Source organism: Sitophilus oryzae, unplaced genomic scaffold, assembly GCF_002938485.1.
Source record: "Sitophilus oryzae breed Bouriz unplaced genomic scaffold, Soryzae_2.0 scaffold_467_pilon_pilon, whole genome shotgun sequence".
NCBI lineage: Eukaryota > Metazoa > Arthropoda > Insecta > Coleoptera > Curculionidae > Sitophilus > Sitophilus oryzae.
In genome coordinates, this window is record NW_022147048.1 from 2,534,327 (window position 1) to 2,561,163 (window position 26,837).

Here is a 26,837-nt window from a genome sequence, read left to right on the forward strand (position 1 = left end):
AGTTAATGAACGGAAAAAGTAGTAGATTTTGAAGAAAAACTACACGTAGTTAATGATGTAATTTGCATCTTAATTAACTACTTCCGAACCCTGATAGTGACATGTGATATGTTCTGTGGGATGTTTGGGATTGTGATCAGCTGCCGCCGATGGCCTTGAGCCTGTCACTGTCACCTGTTATTACTAAATCTGTGACTAAATCAAAGAACACGTGTGTGCGTTGTAGCCATTCTCTGGTAATTGTAAAATTATTTAAGCTTTCACTTGACTTTAAAAGAAACACCTTGAAATAAATTGTTCTACGATAGAGATAAGTCAAAATCTATTACATCGTCTGTCTGTGATTGGGATTGGTGGTTGAGTGGTTTTAGGTTGCATTAGTATTGCATCAGTTTTTAACTGTTTTTAATAACATTTAATAATCAGTGATACGTGCCCGTCTTTGGAAATAAGGAAGATGTCTACAAATACAAAATTATCTTTGGAAAAACAAATAAGAGAACAAGGCGATTTAGTAAGAAAATTAAAAGCATCAAAGGAAAGTAAAGAACGGGTAGGTGAAAACATACTTACTTTAAAATAATCTAGAAAATATGTTAAAATGATTAGGTTATTAAATTCCTTTATGCCATTTTTGTACTTTAGGGTACGAATGGATCTTCATTTGACAAATATCTGAAAGAAGAATATTTTGACTGCTTGAACAAATATCTCTCGAATCACAGCTACCTGTGTCAGTATCAGCCGACAAATGCTGATACACTCTTATTCAATTCACTAAGAAATACATCCATTTTTGAAAAATTCATTCACTTAAAACGTTGGTATGTTCATATTGCCAGCTTTTCACAAGTAGAAAGAAATCTCTTTATTGAATATGATCAGAATCAAGTCAAAAATTTAACTGATCTCCTTTACAATGTTCAGGTAAATTTTAAGCTTGTTTTATGTATTTTTATTTGAAGTGTTGACTCGGTTGTAACAGTAAAGAACTAAGACAATATGGGGTTTCAAAAATTTCTGTGGCCACCCAAGCTGATAACTAGGGCTATGTGTAGAAACATTACATTGTTCAGACCTTTACAGGTCAGTGACTTCACTTTTTTGCATATAGTTTTACTACTTTTAGTTTTGTTTTTGCATAAAATATTACAAAAGTAAAATGTCTGCTTTTCAAAATGTTTGTATATTATTTTAAGATTATTGCAGAACCTGTGGTTTATATTTTAAAATGCTGCTTAAAACTTTCAAAATAATTAATTATACTATTACTTTAAATGTGGTTTTATACCTAGTTGGTATATACGCTTACCGGCATGAAAAAGGATACCTTAGAGTTTGGATGTACTTTAAATTTTAATATATTTTATTCTAGTGGGCCGATTTTGATGATTTTTCAGCAATTTTTGGCTAAATTATTTGACTTTTTAGTATCTCTTTCTAAATTAAAAATGAAAGTTGTCATCTGTCAATTATACTATGTATACTATGTAATTTAATATGTGTAGAGTGAGACATGTTACTTGTGAGATTTTCAGCATTATATCAATAAAGGACAAAAACAGTATTGTTCCTAAAGGTGCGTCCAGACTTGAGCTTTTTAGCCCGAACGAAACGAGCGCGCACGAACAAGCAGAACAAATAGGCCGAACAAAAAGTATTGTGTACGCGCGACCGACAAAAAGGGGGATATTTTGTTTCTTTTTTCTACTGATATGGACTTCTACTGATGGCTCTTATCGACTTTGGAAGTAAACGTATTAGGGCCATCGTAAAAAAAGGTCGTCAGACACTGGCTCTAAATATAAGCAGGTAGAAAGTTTAGCTTCCAGTTATTTCAATGTTTACAATATAAATTCCTCTTTTTTATTGTTACTGAGAATCTACAACAGTAAATACTTCAATTTTTATGAATGTTTAAGTTACTTTTACTCTTAATTTTTTTTTTAATAATGTACCTAGTAGTATAATATTTAAAATACAGTTGTCCTCCTTGTACATGACTACAATACAACTAAAAAAAATAATTTAATAAAAAAAAACAAGTGGTTGTAGAAAAACTTTAAATATGATTTTTTTATTTTTTAACATCGAAACTCGAAGGTATAATAACAGGTATCATACCAACCATAAATAGAGTATGTCATATAAAAATATTTTTAATTTTTACTAGAATCGACCCTTGATAAAAAAAGGGACTAGATTTAAGGTTCCCTTTGATCCAGTCTGTATACTATTTCTTTGGATTTTCTGCACGTGTGCAAAAACTACACTAAAACACTATTACTTACTAATTACACTATATATCTTAGAGAAAATAAAATATTGTGCGTTGAATTTGAGGGATTTCATCTGAAAAAATATTAATTTGGAAGAAAACCGGCAACAAGCGGCAGAAAATAATAATATTTTAGTGCAGTCTACTGGTCGCAATGACCAACGGAGGGCCAGGACGTTAGTGTGCTCTGTATCATTTGATTTAATGGTTTTAGAGGTAGCAGCGGCCTGGCCGGTGCGACCTGGTCGTCAGTGTGTTCGAGCCCTTATTAATAGATTCTACAGGGCGTTTCAAACTTTCGCCAAAATACCAACATTTTGTTTTCCCTCGTGTAATTGACAGATGGAAACTTTAATTTTTAATTTAGAAGGAGATATCAAAAAGTCAAATAATTTAGCTAAAAATTGTGAGGGTCCCTCCGTTTTTGAGAACGCTCACTGACGCCGAGTTGCCTTTGTTCGGTTCCTCGGGCGCCACCCCCAAAGTTTAAAGTGTTTGAGAGACCACTAGTGCCAGTACGGGTAGCTTTTATACAGTGGAGATACCAGGGAGTGATGAGATGAAAAGAAAATAAAACACAATTAACTATAACGTAACACTAGGTTTTTATTTAACAAATTAATTATGTACAAAAGTAATCAAGGAAAGTTTACGTTCTCGTATTGAAACAATAATAAAATAAAATAAATGTTTAGTACCCCGTAAAGCAAAAATTTACAATAACAACCGTGTACCTCTAGAATTCTGATCGATTATTCCCAGTACGTAACTCTCTGACTGATTCTATCACGCGAACTCAAGACGCGTTCCCAAAGTGACGTTCTATTAGACACGACGACGCGAGTTCCAGATCGGCGTCGTATTTAGCGGCGTCCCATTGGACATAGACACGTAAGTACCGGAGCAACACATTCTACCGCGACGCGGCTCACTAAACGGCGGCGACGTCGTTACAGGCGTCCCGATGGTCACAGCTAAGTATTTATCGGAGCGGTGTCCTTTTTGACAGCGAAATACGGACCCCGGATCGGCGTCGGAGTTAAAAGCGTCCCGTGACACACTCACGCGAATCCTGGATCGATCGCGAAGTTAACAGCGTCCCGTGGGATACACAAACACAAGTCCTGGATCGATCGCGAAGTTAACAGCGTTCCGTGGGATACACAAACGCGAGTCCTGGATCGATCGCGAAGTTAACAGCGTCCCCTGGGATACAGACGCGAGTCCCGGAGTGACGTTGACGTTAGCGACGTCTCGGCGAGTTGTACGCCGTTCGGACAAGCGCAGCACGTACACACACAGCCCCGTCAGGACAGCCTCGGGATTTCGGCGACATCCCGTCCAGCGTCACTGTTGTAGGATGCCGTCCGGACGGCACACCTAGAGAAATACGGGCACGACAAAACCAGCCTCGGGAGTTGGGCGAGATCCTGTCTAGTACTTTAAATATTCGCGCCCTTGCGTTTACTGAACCACTTTAGCTGTCCCTTATGAAAACCAATTAGTTATTATCCCGTAATTAACTTTTCCCGAGAGGTACGTTATACCGGAGCAGTTGTCAGGCCGCCCTTATGTTGTCTAGTTTCCGGGACGTGATTCCCGGCACCTGCCCTAGTACACCGTATTCCCTCTTTCGCCTGGTCGGCGACTCTACTACTAAAATAAATTTAGAACCCCTCTCGGAAGGATACGCTACACCGGAGCAGTTGTCAGGCCACCCTTATGTGGTGTAGTTTCCGGGACGTGATTCCCGGCACCTGCTCTAGCGCACCGTATTCCCTCTTTCGCCTGGTCGGCAATCTTCGCTCTCCCTTATCCCTAAAACGCGCCTAGGTGGTACAGTAACCGCTAGTAATCATAACAAGGATACGACCTACCTTCGAACACTTCGGCGGCTGGTGCTTACCTAGCGCAGTACGGCGGCGATCGGCGGCTGGCAGCAGGTCACTTGGCAGGCACTCCGGACTCGAACTTACTGTTTCGCGTGCGACCACCAACTGTCTCTCTGGAACTGCTGCAGCCAAGGTACTCGACTGGCGCTCCCCTCCACTCAGTCTGCACTAGCAGAGTAGGGCGAGCGGCGCAAACGCTCCGTTTTTCTCGCATTAAACTATAGCGACACTAATGAAGTTCATTACAATAATAATAAAATACATTGACTGTTATTATTAAAAGAAAATGAAGTCCCTATTATTAATTAACACAATATACAGGGTGTTCCAGGAATGAGTGCAGAAATTTTTATGAACTTTATTACATAATCATCAAAATCGGCCCACTAGAACAAAATATATTAAACTTTTTTTACATCAAAATTCATCAAAGTTTTTTGTGCCGGTAATTGTAGGACGATTCTCTAACTTCAAATAAATTTAGTAAATGAAAGATATCTGTTTTTTAGAATTATGCTAGGACTCGTAATATTAAAAAATGCGCTCTTTTGGCGCTAGAAGATGTGCGCGTTCAGGGAACACAGCGGCTGACTGATCGCTGAGACTTTCGCTCAGCTGACTGTTTTTGTGTGTAAAAAGAGACCGTTTAGGGAATCGCTTTACTCAGCCACTCAGCCGCTGACCGTCCCTGAACGCGCACGATTTAATTATGCGTGTCCCGAATTTGAGATATGAGATCATCTACATGATTCTCTTCTATTAGTTAAAAGACATTTAATAAAACATTTTCATTATCTAATTTGAAAATATAATTCAACTCAATAATATTTCTTCAATAATGGATAAAATTATTTATCAAAATTTTTATATACTAATTTGAAATATGGTACACTGTATACTTATGTAATTGATACTCAGTGCACATTAAACAAAACAGCTTAAATTAGGGTTGTCATTTAAACAAAATGTCTATGATGTCATCAATGTAAATTGATGTATAAAATTTGTGACAAGCTGTACATTATGTTTCTTAGGTAAAAAAATCATTTAGAATATGTACAACTCATCAATTCATCAATCATCAACAACTCATCAAAGTCTGAGCATATTTCCAAAAAAAAATATCTTGGAGTACCTTTTTATTATTATTCGAAGTTAGAGAATCACCCTATACCTATTGAATTTGTATTCCATTAAAATGTGCTGAAATTTCGAAAAAAAATATTTGGTATTGAACAAAAAAATAGTTTTGTACAGGGTGTCCCACTAAGAATAGCTCTCGGCTGTATCTCGGAAAGTATTAGCCGTAGGGGCTGCGGAAAAAAATATTTATAACTAAAGAGGCTATGGGAAATTGCTGGAAATTATTTTCAAGTTTGTAGAACGGTGCCCGAGAGAATAGTTAGGGGGCGCAACTGCAACAAAAAATAGGAAAATGGAGTTTTTATACAATTTTGCCTAGATAAGGTGTACTATAAGTAATAGCTTCATAATCTTCAGTAAATTTTGAATGTTTTTTGTTAAAGCTATTTTTTTTATCTACCAAAATAAAGTGGTTGGGGAAGGTTAGATCTGTTTTTGATCTTATTTAAATATTAATAACTCTGGACTGGATGGTCGGAATCCAACAAGCGAGAGCTCGTTTAAAAGAGCGTTTCTTACTCTATATTGTACCATATGAACAATAATAATAAGCTTTTGAACGTAGACGCTATCAATTTTTTTCCAAAGCCTACCATGACTTCACCGAATCATCGTTTCTTATTCACTGTTATTAATATCTTAATTATTACATATTAATACCTCTGGTATTATGGTATTCTGGTATTTCGTCGATTTTAAAATAAACTAACTGTCTCTATCTTATTTTTTTGTAAGAATGGGCATAATTAAGAGGGCTACTGATACCGTGTTGTAAAAATAAGGTAATTAAGGGCTTATTTTTTGGTATTAATTATAATTTTGCTAATATCTTCGGTTTGAAAGAAGATAACAAGATGCGGTTTTCGCTGACTTTTTAAGCTTTTACTACTCTTTTAATCGAAATTAATTTATTTAGAGGTCATTGACATTTTGCTATAAACTGGCTAAATATTTTTGAATATTATTTTAAATTTTTTGTTCTTTGACATTGTAAACATTTATAAATGTTTATTTTAACAATAAGACTGACAATATTATTTATATAATGTTTTGTATTATCTTTTGTTTGTTTGTTTGTGTACCTTTTTTTTTCTACTTTGTTTGTTAGTTTACCTTTGTCTACAAATTGAAAAATTTTTTGACAATAAAGGCATTTATTTATTTATTTATTTATTTAGTTTATACGGTACAATATAGAGTAAGAAACGCTCTTTTAAACGAACCCTCGTTTGTTGGATTCCAATCATCCAGTCCAGAGTTACTAATATTTAAATAAAAACAGATCTAACCTTCCCCCGCCACTTTATTTTGGTAGATAAGGGAAAATGACTCTAACAAAAAATATTCAAAATTTACTGAAGATTATGAAGCTATTACTTATAGTACACCTTATCTAAATGGCAAAATTGTGTAAAAACTCCATTTTAATATTTTTTGTTGTAGTTGCGCCCCCTAGCGGTCGTTCTACAAACTTGAAAATAATTTCCAGCAATTTCCCATGGCCTCTTTAGTTATAAATATTTTTTTCCGAAAACCCTACGGCTAATACTTTCCGAGATACAGCCGAGAGCTATTCTTAGTGGGACACCCGGTACAAAAATTTGTACTGATCTATTTTTTGTTCTGAAAAATGTTTTTGGATGAAGTTTGGTATTTTTGCTTTTCATTTCAAAATAGAGTATAAATTTCGTAATTGAAAGATTGATCGATTAACTAGAAATTATGCTATTAAGTTGGAAGGAAATAATAATTCAAACATTTCTGAAATTAGATATTAACGAATTTCTTTAAAGAACGACCAACATTGGAACTTTCAGATTGCCGAAGAAGTAAACAAACTTCTTGATCTGAAAGCCCAGGCACAAGCTACCTTTCCAAACACCGATGATGTGAATGTTAACCAAAAATTTACCCTTAAAACCCCAAAAGGAACTAGAGATTATTCCCCGGAGCAGATGGCACTGCGCAATTCGGTGCTAAGCAAGATTACAGAAGTATTTAAGAAGCACGGTGCTGTAACGATAGACACACCAGTTTTTGAACTTAAAGTGAGTTACAAGAAAATTAATAGTTTTCTTTTTATAGGCGTTTACGCGCCTCTTTCCTTTTTTTTTCGTTTTTACTATATTTTTATTTAACTGCAACATGCAATCATAATGAAAGAATGCCCATTTCTCTTTTCTGATCTGTAATATTTTATTTATTTTTGCTATTTTTTTGTCCTTTTTTACCATCTAACATCTAACCAACAAGCTTACGTAATTTCAAAGTAAAATTTTTACTTACCGCAAAGTTTACTAAATCTAGGACAAAAAATAATTACAATTACCAGGTAGAACAACCGCCAGTTTTATTAAGAGTGGTGGCCGTGTATCTGGGCGTTTTAAAAAGTACCAAGTAATAGAATATACAGAATGGCCCGTTAGTGCGAGGAAGTTCCATATCGTCGTTGTTGTCGAAGATATGAAGAAAAGTATTAGTTATACAGATGTTGCATAGTTTATGAAGGGGTATAACGGGTTCGTCTCAAAAGTGGCTCACCCCCTATAACTTTTTTATTTTTTCAGATAAAATAACGAGATTTGGTATGTTATAGTAAACGCCACGAATGTTTGGGAGTGATTCATCGGTCGCTACCTTTGAATAAGAAGACTAAGGAAGGAGCATAATGCTATCCATGTATTTATGCATGGTGGGCGGAAAAGCCACCATAAAAGCTCTCTAGGGTGGGGATCCTTGACAGTTCTGTTTGACGATTCATTTGACACATTTGAATTTGATTTGAAATTTTGTGGATTTGTCAGTCTTTACGGAGCTTATTTTATGTTATTTATTATTTATTCTACTACTGATAGTTGTATAAAGGTAGTAAATCTAGATGGAAATTGTGGCAGAACTTAAATTAACAGTGACACTATCGCGATTTATCGAAAAATACTCTAAAATAGTTGGTTGTGTAGCGTGCGGTAGATCTCGGCAAAAATTGAGTGAAATAATGGAACAACTTTTCGCTAGTATGTGACTATATAAAATACATACGTGTAGTAAACCGATCATTTATGAAATTCACTTAAATTAACTAAATTATATATTTTTCTTGCATTTTAGCTTTTAATTATTACTTGTCAAAGATTAGATGTCAAAGAATTTAGATACGTTAATTTGACTTACCTGCTTCAGTAGCGTATCGGATGTTTGTGTTAATAAATACTTATTTTAACTTATCTATTTTTATTAGAATTACATATTTTTATAACAATTTTAATAACTACCAACATTTATTCACAACGTAAAATAAAACAACAAATTATTGAGTCTACCCCACGTCTACCCTACATCATAGTTTTACATTTTTTAAATAAAATTAGAACGACACTGATAAACCGGAATTTAAGTCGGCCATATTTGAGGCCCATCGCGGTGTACCTAAGATTTTTGATATGCTCCTTCCTTAGTCTTCTTATTCAAAGGTCGCTACCATGTGAACTAATCTGTTCAAGGTCACATAAAACTTAATTCCAGTGCCGTGGTGTTTCAAGTCATATAATAATCAATATGTTATATGTTGTAATTTGTTGTTTTATATATTTGGTTATAAATATAAAATGGAATGCCCCATTGGTCGCACTGCAAGCACACCAATGGACTGACGCACAAAAACGAACCAATCAAAGAAAGGCGATATAGTATCGTCTTTGTCAATCACGCTAACATTTTAGAATAAGTAGGAGGAGCGCAGGTAGATGATTAGACCGGGCCTTTAAAAACCTACGTCTGCGGTAAAAATTTACGTTTTTAATGTAAAAATGATAGCGCGCGTGTCGATTCTAACTTCATCAAGCGATGAATCACTTCCAAACATTCGTGGCGTTTACTTTAGTATGTAACATCTATGACATCTATCATATGTCAACTTTTGACATATTCGCTCAAAAACAAATTGTATTTTAAATTTCAATCTAGAGTGCCATGGCTGTGTTAGAAACACTATTTATTTGTTTTTGTTAAAAACACTATATTTGATCGTCTAATGTTTTTGGTGTCTTTTCCTGGTCAATTCAAAGATGCCCAAAACGTATTTTTAATCATATCTCAATTTTTTCAAATGGCACGAGGGTGGCTCTGATGATAATCCATTACTTTTAGGAAGTGCTTACGGGAAAATACGGAGAAGATTCGAAACTCATTTATGACCTCGCAGATCAAGGGGGCGAGATTCTTTCTCTTAGATATGATCTAACAGTTCCTTTCGCCAGATATCTGGCTATGAATAAAATAACTAACATAAAACGTTACCACATTGCCAAAGTATATAGAAGGGACAACCCTTCAATGGCTCGAGGTAGATATAGGGAATTTTACCAATGCGTAAGTCTTTTATTTACTTATTTTTGGTAAATGTCACTTTTATTACAACTTTAGGACTTTGACATCGCTGGAACATATGATCTGATGCTTCCTGATTCGGAATGTATTAAAATTGTTTGTGAAATTTTGGATACTCTGGAAGTAACTCCTTATGTCATCAAAATAAATCACAGATCACTTCTGGATGGTATGTTTGAAGCTTGTGGTGTTCCAGCAAGCAGTTTTAGATGCATATGCTCTGCCATTGATAAACTGGACAAAGTAAGATAAAAAGCAAACTTAGCTTTTAAATACAGGGTGGCCCATCGAAAACGTTCCGCAAGGCATAACAGCCAGGGTGTTTTTTTTTCAAAAAATCCAAAAACACGTCAATTTTGTTTGTGAGGGGGACAACTTTTGACCCAAAAATGATTGCAAAATCTTCAACCCTCTAAGCGGGGGTGTCATCCCCCAACTTTTTTCAAATGGGAAGGGGGATCAAGTGGCGCCGCAATGAAAAGGGCTTTCTATTCTCTATATTTCCCCGCTTCGTTTTTAAAAATCGGTCGAGTCATTTTGAAAATATGAAGGATTGAAATTTGAAAAGTACTTTTTGCAAAAAAACGCATAAATTAAATTAATTAAAAAAAACTTAACTTATTAATGAAGCAAATGCTGAAAATGTTGCCCGTTAACCTCCATACAGTAATACAAATTATTTTCAAACCGTTCTCGAACATTCTGAAGAACTTGCGGGGTCACTTCGCGACAAACATCAATAATTCGTCTTCGCAGGTTTTCTAATGAGGCGGGTGGAGTGCTATATACTTTACTTTTTATGTCTCCTCATAGAAAAAAGTCTAAAGGAGTCAAGTCGGGTGACCGGGGAGGCTACTCAATTGCACCCCTTCGTCCTATCCACCGACCGGGAAAGTTATTGTTCAAAAATTACGCACATTTTGAGAGCAATGTGGAGGTGCACCGTCTTGTTGAAATATTAGTTCCGCTTCAACGTATCCAGGATTGTTCTCTATGATGTCAGTTAGGGCTGGGTCGATGGCATTTTCCAGTAAATCCAAGTACATATCATCTGTTGGATTTCCAGGAAGAACAAAAGGACCCACAATAGAATTTCCAGAAATACCAACCCACATGTTCAATTTCTGAGGGTTTTGTGTTTGCACCTCGTGAAAAACCCTGGGGTTGTCCTCAGCCCAGTACCGACAGTTGTGCCGATTAACTACACCGTTCAAAAAGAAAGTAAACTCATCCGAAAAACACACATTAAATAGGAAATTATTATCATTGGCCACTCGTTCACTCATAGTTTCACAAAATTGCAAGCGACGATCAAAATCGTTTTCGTTGAGTTCTTGTACCAACTGAATTTTGTACGGATGGAAGTTGTGGTTTTTTAATATCCTTTGGACACTTGTACGATTCACGCCGGTCTCATTGACTAATTTTCTTGTACTCAGCGTACTATCCATGACAACTTGGCCCAATATGAATACCTCCATAGCTTCATTTACTACAGGATTTTCCCTCTGCCTCTTTTTATTCATAACGAAACCAGTTTTTTGCTACTAACTCGCGCACAATTTTGCCATAAACCTGTTTGTCAGGATGGTGTTGATTGAATATCTGCGCAACCCGATTACCACATTCATTGTTTTTAAAATTTAGTTCGATTATTTCCACTTTTTCTGCAAGTGAGTACACCATAATTGTTAAAAAGTTTAACGATATTGAGAAGAACTTCAACGCACAAGTCACAGAACAGCTATTTAGCAACTACCCCACCTGATCGTTCAACCTTGTGGCAAGTGAAAAAATGCGTAAACATCTAGAAATAATAAGAAAAAAATAGCAAATTGGTTGAAGGGATTTATCCTTATCATTTACTCTGATAAATGTTTAAATAAACTTTTCAAATTTCAATCCTTGATATTTTCTCAATGACCCGACCGATTTTCAAAAACGAAGCGGGAAAGTATAGAGAATAGAAAGCCCTTTTCATTGCGGTACCACTTGACCCCCCTTTCCATTTGAAAAAAATTGGGGGATGACACCCCCGCTTAGAGGGTTGAAGATTTTGCAATCATTTTTGGGGCAAAAGTTGTCCCCCTCACAAACAAAATTGACGTGTTTTTGAATTTTCAGAAAAAAAAATTACCCTGGCCGTTATGCCTTGCGGAACGTTTTCGATGGGCCACCCTATATGTGCAAGTAAAAAAAAAAAAATTTTTTGGATTTTTTTTTTGCTTTTAACAAATCCCAGTTGGGGTTGTCATTGAATATTGAATGTTCAGATTAAAGAATTTGCACTGTAGCTAAAATATAGGGTGGGCCATTGAAAACTTACAATGGCTATAATTTTTAAACCAAAAAAGATATCAAACAAATAAAAAATACCGTTTCTATAATATCGAGGGGGAATACATATGACGTATTTTTTGAACCACCCCGACCTATCCTTTAGGCGGCACCCCTACTCACTTGAAAATCTTAAATGGCAACACCCCACTTGTGGCGCCTTTTTGGAAAGCCCATGAAAAATGCTAAACGATGATCATTAAGTTTTTAGGGTGAAATTGAAAAACTACCCTTACACGAAAAATTAGGTGGACATTAATGAGAAAAGTGATTTTTTCAGCATAAGTTACAAATTGGGACCCAGCTAAATGAGTTTTCTTTCAAATTACCCCGACCCTCCCCTAGGTGCCACCCCCTCACTTCTAACCTCAAGATAGCGATACCCCACTTGTGACACCTCTTTGAAAAGCGTATGCTGAACGACTGTCATAAAAAAGAACGAAAAAAATAGAGCCCAAAAATAAAACAAAAATGTCAAAACGTGTCAAAATCAATAGAATGAATTATTTTTGTATCCATGAACCATTGCGAGAAAAAAAAGCTGTTAAAAAGAAATTTATTATAACTCTTAATGAAGACCTCATACACTTTGAGCAAGATGGAGCCTCTTCGTATTATTCTATTGTCACAAGGCGGTGCCGGTGGTTGGATAAATATTATCCAAGGCAATGGATTGGCAGTAGGGGTCTAATCGTGTGGCCGCCAAGGTCACCTGATCTCACTCCTTTGGACTTTTCCTTGTGGGGTTACACTAAAACCATAGTCTACAAGACAAAACCAGGTTCGTTGCAAGAATTGCGGCATAGGAGAACTGAAGCATGTCGAAATATTCCGAGAGAGACTTTCCATAATGTGAGAGAAGAATTTGAAAATCGTTTGTATTTTTGTATAGAACAAAACGGCTGTCATTGTGAGCAATTATTAAAATAAATTATCATTTTAAATTTCTTTCAAATTGTCACACCTACATTTCTTGTCACTAACCAGTAATTAAGTTGAAGTCTGTATGACCATCGTTTAGCAATTTCAATTAGCTGTCCAAAGAAGTGTCACAAGTGGGGTATCGCTATCTTGAGATTAGAAGTGAGGGGGTGCCACCTAGGGGTGGTTTGAAAAATACTTCATTTAGCTGGGTCCCAATTTGTTACTTATGCTGTAAAAATAACCTTTTTCATTAATGTCCACCTAATTGTTCGTGGAAATGTAGTTTTTCAATTCCACCCTAAAAACTTTATGATCATCATTTAGCATTTTTCATGAGCTTTCCAAAAAGACGCCACAAGTGGGGTGTTGCCATTTAAGATTTTCAAGTGAGTAGGGGTGCCTCCTAAAGGGTAGGTCGGGGTGGTTCAAAAAATACGTCATATGTATTCCCCCTCGATATTATAGAAACGGTATTTTTTATTTTTTTGATATCTTTTGGTTTAAAAATTATAGCCATTGTAAGTTTTCAGTGGCCCACCCTGTATTTGCACTTATTTATAAGACGTCCTAAATTTACAAATTAATTTTAGTCCCCTTGGGATGAAGTGAGAAAAGAAATGATTGAAGAGAAGGGTCTTTCAGAAGAGGTGGCGGATAAAATCGGCGAGTATGTTAAGCTACACGGTAACACCGATCTTGTTGATAAGCTGTTAAATGATGACCTATTATCTAAGAATAAATGTGCAACATCTGGCCTCGAGGCAATTAAATTACTTTTAAAATATTGCAACATATTTAATGTGGCTGATCGTGTTTTGTTCGATTTGAGTTTAGCCAGAGGCTTAGATTATTATACAGGTGTTATATATGAAGCTGTTTTACTGGGAGGTATAATACTACAAGAACGTGTTTATAGTGTATAATATCTATAATCTGTTATATTTCAGATAGTACTAAAGGTGAAGATGTCTTAGTAGGGTCAGTAGCAGGAGGTGGCAGATATGATAATTTGGTTGGTATGTTTGATACCAAAAATAAACAAGTACCTTGTGTTGGAGTTTCTATAGGAGTTGAGAGGTAATATATATAACAATTGTAATGAAGTCCGTATATTTTTTTATTTAATCTATTAAATGCTAGGCGTGAACACAAATCGAACACGGCACGTTAGCTAGGCGCGAAAGTATTTCGCTGGTACACCGAAGAGCCAGGGTTCCATCCTGCCTTGGGACATAACTTTTTTTTTTATCGTTCATATTCTGATTGTAAAATAGTTAGATATTTGTTTTTTTGATCACCAGAACGGATAGCGTTTGTGGATTTATGAACCATACTGTATATGAGTAGAATTTGATATGTTCATTTGTTTTGAAGGATTATGGTAACAAATAATTCTTAGACAGGCTTAGTATGGTTTATTTTTATTTTTAGAACTGTTATGATAGTCTAAAACCGAAAAATATTTTTAATGCTAAAAATTATTTGCTGATAAAATTGTGTTAAATATTTTGTCGATTTGCATGGATACGTGGAAGTTATTTTTTTTTATACAAACAGCGAATAATTAGTGTGACCGGATTCCGGGCTGCTGTAGGCGATTCAGACAACCAGACCGATTCGTTTTGTTCCGACGCCAATTTCCTTCAGAAAAAACGTTAATCGCATTCTTTCTTTTTATTTAACCGCCAGATACCCCATTAGAGTTCTAGTAATCACAAATTTTAGTTTCAGCACAGTAGAGTTTCTATTTTATTTTTATGGTATAAAATTTCTTTACAGATGAGGATTTAATTAAAGTTCCTATTTTATTCTACCATAATAATATTTCTTACGTATCTGAATTTAATTAAAGTTTCTATTTTATTGGATATTATAAAGATTTTCTTTACAGGTTTGAATTTAAATACTGTGAACTTAATTATTTGCTATTGTAATTAACTGATTTAATTTCTTTTGGTATATAGATATTTGACCTATAACTAGATGATCTGATTTAATTTATTTTTGTTAGATTTTGCGATATTTCATGTTTTAATATTTTTTTATATTTGAATTTGAGTACTTTGAACTTGAAGATATTGGATACATATTTAATTTATTTAAATAAATCTCGTTATGAAATATATTCGACTTTAACTGGCTTTTACCCCATTTCCCTGGATTTTTCACTGTAGAAAAGCTACCCGTACTGGCGGAAGTGGTCTCTCAAACACTATAAATCTTGAGGGTTGCGCGCTAGAGACAAAAGACCGACTGCTGGGCGTTAGTAATAGCTCTCTAGAAAAAAGACTGTTACAGAATTGGCGCCCGAGCAGGGAAATTTTGTCTGTCTAAGAATTATTTGTTACCATAATCCTTCAAAACAAATGAACATATCAAATCCTACTCATATACAGTATGGTTCATAAATCCTCAAACGTTATCCGTTCTGATGATCAAAAAAACAATCTAACTATTTTACAATCAGAATATTAACGATAAAAAAAAATAAAAAAAGTTATGTCCCAAGGCAGGATCGAACCCTGGCTCTTCGGTGTACCAGCGAAATACTTTCGCGCCGAGCTATCGTGCCATGTTCGATTTATGTTCACGCCTAGCATTTACAGATTAAATAAAAAAAACATACGGACTTCATTACACAATGTTTTATTTAAAAAATGTCTATACCTATGTGGCGGATTCATCTCTCCAAAAAAATCCTTTATGGGTTAGGTTAGGTTGTGAGACTGCACTGCAAGAAAATCTACAAAATAAAATAGTTATTTTTTGTAAACACTTCTGCGTTAAACCTAAACGGACACTGCTTGTCAGAAGTTATGTTTACAGTTATACAAATTTGCCTAACAAAGAAAAAAATGCTTAACGTTTCGGAAAGTTTATCTCTTTCCGTCGTCGGAAGCAAAAAAAATACAAAGAATAAAGAAAAAAACTATTTAAAATTTTTAAATTCAACTATTCGAAAACACTTTACTTTTTTAAAACAGATACGTCTACAAGAAACCGTTGACGTTCTGTTAAAATGAAATAATGCTTCCGACTACGGAAAGAGATAAACTTTCCGAAACGTTAAGCATTCTTTTTTCTTTGTTAGGCAAATTTGTATAACTGTAAACATAACTTCTGACAAGCAGTGTCCGTTTAGGGTTAACGCAGAAGTGTTTATAAAAAATAACTATTTTATTTTGTAGATTTTCTTGCAGTGCAGTGGCGAAATACCTATAAAGGATTTTTTTGGAGAAATGTTTTATTTCCAGTCACAAAGAAATGTAATTTTAGATTATTTACTGTTATGGAACAAAAATTACATGCAGCCAGTAGGAAAGTGAGGAGTACAGAAGTGGATGTATATGTTTGCACAGCGCAAAAAGATCTCGTCGACGAACGATTGAAACTATGTAATGAATTGTGGGAAAATAACTTTAAGGTGGAATATTCATACAAGAAAAATCCCAAGCTTCTCGCTCAACTTCAATATTGTGAAGAGAATAGTATTCCGTTCGCGATAATTCTCGGACAATCGGAAATTAAAGAGGGCATTGTTAAATTGAGGAATGTGCTGACCAGGGATGAAATAGCTGTCAAGAGGACGAAACTACCGGAAGAACTTTTAAAAAGATTGGCGGATTTAAATATTAACGGCACTGTTCCAATATAGTATTAATTCACATTAGATAACTTAAAATATCTTTATTTATTTTTATTTATCTCTAGTATAATAATATATTCGTTTATCATAAAACAAAAATGACAGGGAATTATTTGATTAAACACTGGACATTAGTTAAATGGTGATATTAAATATTTTGCTGTAGTTTAAAAGTATTTTATATTTATAAATTTGGATTATACGTTTATGTATATTTTAGTAAAAGTTACGTTTATTACTAATAAATAAAATTATGAATTTTGGCAATACTTTCGATTTTCTTTGTAAATCGGCAGAATTTTTCGAATCATTTTGTTACGTTTTTTCGTCGGTTCCGTGTGGACAAAAAGTCTGGTTTATTTAAACACAATTTATTTTACACGAAGTAACAAAAAATAACGATGAAACACTTAAAAACTATTTTCAAACTTATTTACAACTATTTATCTAAAAGGAATTCTTCAAAAGTCTTCTTTGCACAAGCCTCGGTTTATATACCCAAAGACAGAGGGACTAGAATGTTCCGGTCTTTTCTTGGCCGCTGTTCCTTGTAGAGGTTTGTAGTTCGTGAACGAACTAGTTCCAATGAACTATTCCGACCCCGGAATGAAAGGAACTAGTTCCTGGTTTCTCAAAGAACTAGTTCCTCAGGACCTATTCCGGGATCGAGACTGTGACCGATATATAATAATATGCGATGGCGACGGATCGGCCAGCGCGCGTAGCCCGATGGTAGGCAGGAGTGGGGAGTGCCAGCCGTACGTTATCGGATCCGGACCTAGAGGAACTAAATCTTGAATCTTGTTTTCTATGGAACTAAATAAAAGACTAGTTTACGTATCGGATCCGGACATAGAGGAACTAATTAAAAGACTAGTTCACGGGAATCGATTCAGTCGGCAGATCCGAGATGTAATACAAGGCGACGACGATGGATTCGGCCTTGTCTATTGCCACAGCCGGCGCGGCGTCGTTGATACTGTTTTTGATTTTTAGTTTGTTTTTTAAATATTTTATGGGAATGTTTCACTTTAGGTCCCTAAAATTAAGAAATATCTTATAAAACGAAGTAGATATTCTGAATTTTTAGAGAAAAACAAAAAGCTTGAAGTGAGGAAAAAAGCAATTTTTCGTAAAATTTTTGTAATATTTGCTCCAATTGATTTGTGAAATAGTTTTTGAAACTCTGATTTGAGTTTCTTTTTTATTTTTTTTATCTGCAATAAAACTTACCTATATGTTTTTAACATACTCAATTACACTTCTCGTTATATCTCCGTACATTATAAAAATTATACAGATCATACTGTGAATAGTTCTGACTGATAACGAAACGCATTAGCAAGCAAGGGGGATGTCAATGTTAATCGGGAACTATTGTGAACCAAAGACCTAGTTCAAGAAACTATTCCTCTGGAGGAACTAGAACTAAGGAACTAGAATTCCCACCTCTAGATCATACAGATTATAAACTTATCGTCAAAAGCATTGTTTAAAAAGTCTATAAAAAGCATTGACGTTCTGTTAAAATGAGACTACATGAATTCAAACGTTAAATAAAGAATTAATTTGCAAATTTCTCTTACATAGACATTTTTCAAGAAATGAACCCGCCACAAAGGTACATATAGAAATTATTTACTTAACTTTAGTATTACGCGATAAGTCAAAAATAACAATGTACCGTGTAAGTAAAGTTATCATACAGGGTGATCCGAACTGTATTCCGGCAACTTCAGCAGCATATTTTGCAGATAAAAATAAGTAAAAAAGTTTGTATAAAGTATAAATGTATGTCCTAAAATGGTTATTTTTGGAGATACAGGGCATAGAAGTTTCATTTTTATTTCGATTTTTTCCAAATAATTTTTGAAGTAACGTCAATATTTGGATGGAAGTTTTTTGACATGACATGTTTGATTTTGTTGTCAATATGACTCCTATTTGTAAGGGGCACCATCTATTATACATGTGTTTTAACTGTTTTGAAGAATAGTAGCTTTTCGTCCGTACCTGTATAAAACTACTGAGTGAAAAAATATATATTTTCGTGAATTTGTTTCTCTTGGTAAAAATAAAAGCCCAAAAACCAAAAGTTACTGTATATTACAAAAAAAAGGTTCAATAATCAACATCAACGCCTAAAATTATTGGTATCGATCCGTTGCTATAATATTTAAGTTCGTTTTATAGGTACAAGAAATTTAAAATCGCATAGAAAAATCTTGCAAACTGAAAAAAAAAATATATTTTAGAAATCAATTTAAATTAATGTGAAGAATTATAATAAAAAATTATTTTACTTTTACCTTTAGAAATGATGCTCTATTACATCTTGTATTAATTCCTGCAATTATGCTTGTTGTAATTCGTGTTTTTGTTAAAATTAGCATATAAGATCTTTTATTTTGCGTATTCCAATAGTACCATGGGACGTTGAGCAGAGCGTTATGTATTTCCTCAAACTAAAACTTATATTATTTACTAACTAAATGTTTAGATAGTGTGTGTTCAGGAAGTTGCTAGTGGTATAAATTAAATTGTGTTTTTTTTTGTATGCGCGTTTCTCATTGCTAATGTCTACCATTTTTCTTTCAGTGGGGATATTTAAGAAAGTTTATCATGAAGTAAACGTTGTAGTACGAGAGCTGGCAACGTCGGAAAACTAGTATTTTAAGACGTCTGGCTCTTTGATATATCTTTTACTATGCTCTCTAGAACAGCATGCGGCCCGTCTGGCTGCCGTCCCTACTGCGCATTGAAAGAAGATCCTCCTTGTTAGTCCTTTAAATTCTAGTATTGAATATAAATCGAACATGTCTCCATAGCGTAGTGCGTAGAGTTTCCGACCACGAACCAATGATTCAGAATTCGAATCCGGGTCAGGGCAAAGACTTTTATTTTATTTTCGTTTATATTCTGATAGTAAAGTATTAAATATTTGTTTTTAGTCATAGGTAGTAACTTAAATTTACATGAAAGAAAATCCAGAAAAGACAAGATCCAGTGGTTCTCAAAATTTTAGCAAAAAATCATTTTTTTTTGGAAATTCTCAAAGTAAAATAACTCTGTTATTTTGGACTTATTTGAAAAACGGTAAAGAGAAAAAATGTTTCTTTTGGCCAGATCTACCACCCCTTCCGCTGGCAGATCCGCTGGTCCCGCATTATGTGATCTAACAAAGATATTTTGCAAATCATGTGTTTATGTACTAACAATTAGTGAAATTGTTATACCTGATCCTCCAAAGCTTGTCCAATGTTGAATAATTCATATGCTATGGTGAGAGTCATTATTATTACGCACAATGTAAAGCAAATTATCCTGTACTGCAAGAAAAATAGAATAGTTTTCAATACTATCATAGCCTTGTAGATACTTAAAAAAGGCAAATACAGTCCAAACTGCACTTTAGTACAAAAATATTTACTATTCGTACTAGGAACTTTTAAACTGAATATTCTTAAAATCATCTTTAAATAAAATTTACTTATTTTTATTTTGGGAAAACTATGGTTCTTTTTCATAATTCTATGTAACTATGTGGAAAAAATTTCACTTTTTTGTAATTTTTTTGAATGAAATTTAAATCAATTTTTTTTAGCAAAAACAGGCAATAAAATAAGGATAAAAGGATGAACTCAACTTAAACTGTGATGCCCTTTGGAATAGTAGTAGTAGTGATGTATACGAGAGGATAAATCGCCCAGGTGATACCAACGTTGCCAAATTGTCCACTTTATGTCGTTAATACTTGGCGGAAAATTCAAAATTCCTTTAATATCTATTATTACCACTTAATTATTCGGAAGGGGTTTTTATTATATTTTTGGTTCCATTTTGTAGGTATTTAAAATATTTATTTTCACAAAAATTGAAACCTTAAAGAAGTAATTTTATTATACGAGAGTAATAAATTAAGAAATAATAATAAAACATATTATAGGTATATCTATAAAACCAATAAAGTAAATCTATAAATATATTATTAAAAATTAATGTTAAAAAATAAGTAAATAAGACTATAAAAAATACATGAAAACGTATATATGCGTTTAATTTTGCACATGTAAATTTTAAGATTGACATGGAATGCCTATGGCGGTCCTCGAAACAGGTGCTCTGTGAAGAGTCTGCTAAGAAACTGCAAGAGATACAGGGTGAGTTTTCTACGATGTTCTCTATGAGGTACCCATAGAGAACATCGTAGAAAACTTACCTTTTATATTCCTTAATCGCCTCTATCACTACTCTGACGTCTCCCGGTGCTCTGTTGTTCTTAATTTGTTATTCCTGTACTGAACTTTTCTGGGTCTTTTACTCTCCTCTTGTCCTCTTGCAATGCTGTTCTTGGGCATTTTTTAGTCCATGGACGAAATTTCCATTAATTTTGTCTATATCATATTCTTCCAACGTATTTTTAACCAGCAGGTCTTTCATAATCTGTTCCTGGTATGCATCCATATCCCTAAGCCCTATCCAGTTGACATTGGCACCCTTAGTTAGGAATTTGCGTCGTTCTTTATGCTTTGCCACATTGGCCAGTATTTTAAATTGTTGCAACGTTTTTGCAACTGTGAGGTCATCAGTGAATATTGTAAAGCCCTGTGATAAATCACAGCAGAAATTCCAAACCCCGCAGGAAACTAATAACTAAAGTGAGAGGGCTTATGGAATAGGGCATTTCGTAGACAAGTTTATTTTGTTACCGCGCATCCCAGACGCCCATAGCGTTTAGGCGGTCAAAAAAAAGTTTTCAACTTTTTTTTTTTTTTTTTTTTTTTTTTTTTTTTTTTTTTTTTTTTTTTTTTTTTTCTATTTTTTAGTTCTAGAAGGAGATAACTAAAATATGTTGATAAATCGGAGCAAATCGGAGTAATAAATTGTTTTTCACCGAATGTGCCTATTCTTTTTTTAGTCATAAAGAGAAGAATATTGTCATTAGTTTGATTTTCAGATTCCACGATTATTCAGCATTTTTGTAATTTTTGGTTTCAGGTTGAGACCCAGACAAAACGTTTCAAAAGTTTTATCTCGCAATTATTTAAACAACCTGGGCCGAAAATAGTCAGTGCACATTATAATCGTACATTGCGGTATGTTTAAATATCGAAAAAATAGATGGCATAGCTTACCATGATAATGAAACTTCTTATTACGAACGACGGGATTCACACATTCACAGGTTACATTAAACGTATCGGCATTTTGATAGGATATCACAGCTTTCCTAGCCGCCATCAGTCCCAATCCTAGATAACTGTGAGTAAATACGGGTATAGGGCCGCTAGGGGCCAACGCTTCGTGTATATTTTCTTTATCTTTAAAACTAGACGGAGTGACAGCCGAAAACGTCACCTGAGTCGACCCGCCTCCCAAATCCAAGGCCGCCACAGTTTGGGCTGGATTTAAATTTATTTTGTCTATAAAAAAGTAAAAATAAAATTTAAAAAAGTCCAATTATAAATATTCGGCTACCTAGAACTCAATATTACTATACAGGGTGTCTCAGAAATGAGTGCAAATATTTTAAGGGGTGGTAGATCTGGTCAAAATAAACATATTTTCTCTTTACCATTTTTAAAATAAACTGAAAATAACCGAGTTATTTAACTTTGAAGATTTAAAAAAATAATCGCAACATTTTGAGAACCGCCGGCAGATATCGCCAGCTACATCCAATTACCCGGATCAAGCCCGGATTTCAGTTAATTCGACGCACTGTGTTGCCATATGGACAAGAAAGTATATGTTTAAAAGTAAGTCATAAAATCACAACACCTGAGGAGTTTGCAGAGATGCATTACATTTTTAAGATTGTGATATTATTACAAAAAATAAATTAAAAATTAAATGTTTAAAAGTTAAAAAAGTTAAATTAAAAAACTTACCCAACATTAAAAAAGATACTTATGACAGATCGATGTAACTGTGACAGTTCTCTTTTTCGATACACACTTAACTAAAATACACTTTACTGTGCTGCTTTACTTGTACATCTTATTATAATAACTGCTAAAATAACAGTCCCCATTTTTAAAACATTATTTTCATATAGGCTTCATCACAATTTGAACCACTGATTTACGAAACACCTTGAAAAGCACATATTACTTTGAATACCTTTCTGAATGAATAAATGTTGAGAATTATTGTCTCTTACCGCCACTATTGTCACTTCCGAACTACTTTCAATCTAAGAAAATACATGTTTCACTCAACAATTTTAAATACGTATTTTGTTTTTTCGCTATTTTTTCGATGTATTTCGACAAATCCATCTACAGCACAACCGTCGGCCAAGAGAGCCGCGCATCACTGCTAACGTCCTAACTGCTCCTTTGAAGTCCTTTGTCGCGCCGCCGTGTCGAGCTTGCGTCATGCGAGGTTGCCGTAGTTTCAACAATTTCAAATTCAAGACACTCGAAGCAATCAAATTCTTATTAAATTTTAAAAATAAAACAGAAAAACATGAAAGGAAACAAACAAAACACAAATTAATTGATTATTGATAAGGTCACAAAAAAGAAATTTCTAAAATGTTTATCGTAATTCAGAATTCAATATATCGAAAACAGCCCGACAATCAATTCCTTTTTGTTTTGTTTGTTTCCTTTCATGTTTCTTTGTTTTATTTTTAAAATTTAATACGAATTTGATTGCTTCGAATGTCTTGAATTTGAAATTGTTGTAACTACGGCAACGTTGCTTAACTTCATCGTTGACGCAAGCCCGCCACGACGGCGCGGCATCTCAAAGGACCAGTTCACCGCGGCACTCTTGGCCGACGTGCGACGGTTGGGCTGTCGATGAATTGTCGAAATACGTCGAAAAAATAGCGAAAAAATAAAATACGTATTTAAAATTGTTGAGTGAAACATGTATTTTCTTAGACTGAAAGTAGTTCGTAAAGTGGCGATAAGAGACAATAATTCTCAACATTTATTCATTCAGAAAGGTATTCAAAGTAATGTGCGCTTTTCAAGGTGTTTTGTAAATCAGTGGTTGAAATAAAACAGAGAAGAAGAAGAGTAACGTAACATAAAGTTATTTTGCAGCGCAACAAAGATTTTCGTGACCGTCATAAACGTAATGTTTTAGTTAATTTTAGGTGGTTTTTGTTGAAAGTTTTCATGAAAGGGTAAGTACTAAAAATAATTAATGTGTTTTTTTTTCTATAATTATTAATAATGAGCACTGATAAAAGATTAAATTTAACATTCCTAATTTTTTGAGTAGAAATTTGTCTATGAATTTATAAATGTAGAACTATGTAGAATGTGGATAACATAGGAAGTTGCAACACTGCGAGGTTTAGATAGACCGTAGGGAAATCTCAGGTGAATAAACAAGTGGCACTAAAAAGTTTTTTCAAATTTCCCGGAAAATGTCAAGAAAAATTTTAAATTTTCAACATTTTTTTTTTTTTGCAAAAAAAACCTCATAGGCGTGTTTCTGGGGTTGAATTATACTTCCAGTTAAAATATTTGCACTTATTTCTGGGACACCCTGTACTTACTAAGAAGGAAGTTTACTGTAAACCAAGAAAATATTCCTTCGTCTGTTCCATCCATTATTTCGATGGATTTGTCGTTGGTTAAAAACGGTGTTTTTTTAAACAGATTTCTTACTGCATCTAGCAAGTTGTCGGCTTGTTCGGCAGGCAACAGTCTTAAACCTGCCGTGGCTTTTAGAATCAGCGGAGTTTGGTTCCAATACTCTTTGGGTATTTCTTTTTTTGCCTTTTCTAAAAGATCCGCAATTTTTTCCACACCCTAAACATATCACTTGTTAATACAGTTTTAGGTAACTTTATGTAAAAATACGTTTATACCTTTTGGGGCTCTTTGGCAAAAGATGAAAGTCCGGGCTTGTTATATTCAAACAATTCTTTGTCCAGTACCAAATACCCACCTACAGAAAATAAGCAAAAATGTAGCACAAACTGAAACTTTTATTGAAATATGAAAAATAATAAAAAAACTGAATTCTATTTTTTTTGTAAAGTGCCACTGCTGTAGCACAGATTATACAGATTATAATCTTTGTTTTTTTTTATTGTTTTTCGTGGTTCCAACTTTCGAAATCGGGCACTAGTTAGGTGACTAGTTTGCGCACATAGCACGCCCACTTATGGCCTCTAAAATTGTGCACAGCGCCTGACCGGCACAGTTATTAGAGAGATATCGGAAAACCGAATAGCGTCATCCAGTATTTACGCGTACCTTATCATGGTTACGATATGCGCGAGTCAATTTTTAACGCAACACCCGCTAATAGCGTTACCGCCTGACGTAATTTGCGGATCAATTACACCAAGCGCTCTTCTAAATAACTTCTGATAACGTTTAAAAATTGCTTAAATGGGCATGTGCGGGTATTTGACAACTTGAGCCGGCCGGAGATCTTTATTTTAGGTTATGTTTGAATTGTTTTGAATTATTGCTTTAGTTTTATTAGGTAATTTGATATTTAAGTAGCTGGAATTAGTTTTAATTACTTAATAATTACAAATACAGTTCGACCACCCTGTATATACCAAATTTCGTCAATGATGATAGGGTTTCATAGTGCACGAAAACGTCGTCAAAATATCATGGAAAGATAGGGGCTACATTGCGAGTTTCAGTTCAAAAATGAATGTTACCTAAATATGATTCATGGAATGTGTGTATGCTAATACCCTCGAGCCTGTACTTCCTGCATCTATAACTACTGCATATACTGGCTTATGATATCCTAAAAATTGCTTTGCTAATTGGTCCAATTATGCCGATTTCCAGCATACCATGGAATTTGGTCTGTATATAGAACTAAAAATTGAAAATATAATAATTACCACTTGAAATTATGTACAATAATAAAATTTATACCTAGAAACAGGGTTAACAATGTTCCACTTATGATTAAACATAGTAATGAAGTCTGGATTGAACTCGAACGAACCCCTTTCGCTTTCCGTTTTCTTGCATTCCCTCTTTCGCTAGGTTCTTTTAACTTCAAATGAAAATTATACATTTAACAAATATTTAGAACATACAACATTAAAAATTATAATTGCTTTCTATTGTTTAAGGATAGTTAAAAAATATAAAGTAGGCCGCACACTTACTTTCCTTCGCCTTAGTTCGCTATTACTCATTGTTCTTGAATCTGTTGTACACGTCGCACCCTTTTATTTGGTGCACTACTTCAATACTTGCACAATGTTTTAATTTTTTATCCTTGAAAAAATGATTAGATTACTAGATGATTGTGAATTATTTTTCTAACGTAGTAAATCAGGTTCTGTGCTGTTTATTTATGACTAAACATTTTTATTTAATTAAAATGATTAGATAGATTTATCTGGATAAGATCGTTTTGTTATTACACAATTGCATGTAATGGTAAGGACAGTTCACAGAAAATCCTCACCTACAGCGATAAAAGAATTCATAAATCAAATATGATTTCTATAATGCCTTCTGTCTCTTATTCAATCCGATTCATTTTGTCATTTGTTTGCTGTGTTTGTGTGTATGTATTGGAAGTTCTTCACATACAAATATTTAAATGATTTTCAAGGAAAACTTTTCGTCATAAAATAATAAATTGTTTTCATCTCGAGTTTTCATATTTTCATATCAACACGTCACTTTCATGTCACTTTTCCATTTTCTATTTTTTTACTCTTTGGTCCTGTGGGCCTGTTCTGTCAGAGATATCTGTCCTCTTTGTCATGATTATAGTCATATACATACTGCCTACAGTGCCTACCCAGCAATTTTTAAAATAAAAAACGATGCATTTTTGAATCCGTGTAAATAACAGAATAACACATTAGAGTTATGCATAGAATATGTTGGAACACCGCGTTAATAAAGCTTTTCTAATCTGAAAAAACTCCGGACGTAGATGTAAAAGAATACGTTGTTTGTGCGTAAATAAATCATTTTTTACGCACCTATTCCTATCTGAAAGTCTGAAGTCTGCTGAAGCCCTGAAACAGTTGCCACTGGAAGCATAAATTTAAGGGAAAAAGTAGATAAAATGTACAAGGAGATGTCACTCATGTCATTAGTCGGCACGTCAACCACTAACATATGATTTCGGATTTCGTTGCAATCCGTTTGTTGATATGATTATTCAGTGACGTGTCCAAGTTATTTTTCAAATAAGTAATTTCAATATTTTCATGTTTCAATCTAATATCGTTATCGTTTTCCTATTTTATTATTAATTATACAAT

The 26,837-nt window shown here is 34.2% G+C and overlaps 2 protein-coding genes across 4 annotated transcripts; one reads left to right on the forward strand and one right to left on the reverse strand.

Annotated features, from left to right (window-relative positions):
• Positions 1–144: 144 nt before the first annotated feature.
• On the forward strand, positions 145–16,644 carry LOC115886082 (histidine--tRNA ligase, cytoplasmic). 3 transcript variants are annotated; one of them, XM_030905126.1, is made up of 8 exons: positions 170–553; positions 646–927; positions 7,131–7,361; positions 9,460–9,681; positions 9,736–9,942; positions 13,551–13,848; positions 13,908–14,037; positions 16,237–16,644. In XM_030905126.1, exons 1-8 carry the CDS (start codon positions 458–460, stop codon positions 16,613–16,615), a joined length of 1,845 nt encoding a protein of 614 aa, XP_030760986.1. In that variant the 5' UTR covers positions 170–457; the 3' UTR covers positions 16,616–16,644. The 3 variants fall into 3 exon arrangements, with proteins under 3 accessions (XP_030760987.1, XP_030760986.1, XP_030760988.1); XM_030905128.1 differs by lacking the exon at positions 646–927 and adding an exon at positions 966–1,086 and having other exon boundaries at positions 171–553; XM_030905127.1 differs by lacking the exon at positions 646–927 and having other exon boundaries at positions 145–553.
• Positions 16,645–21,646: 5,002 nt separating this feature from the next.
• On the reverse strand, positions 21,647–25,993 carry LOC115886105 (ectonucleoside triphosphate diphosphohydrolase 5-like). Its single transcript, XM_030905159.1, is given in 8 exon segments — positions 21,647–22,029; positions 24,126–24,381; positions 24,441–24,520; positions 25,254–25,275; positions 25,278–25,373; positions 25,376–25,419; positions 25,480–25,603; positions 25,719–25,993. Coding segments are annotated over 8 exon segments (1,035 nt in total). The 5' UTR covers positions 25,749–25,993.
• Positions 25,994–26,837: the final 844 nt, after the last annotated feature.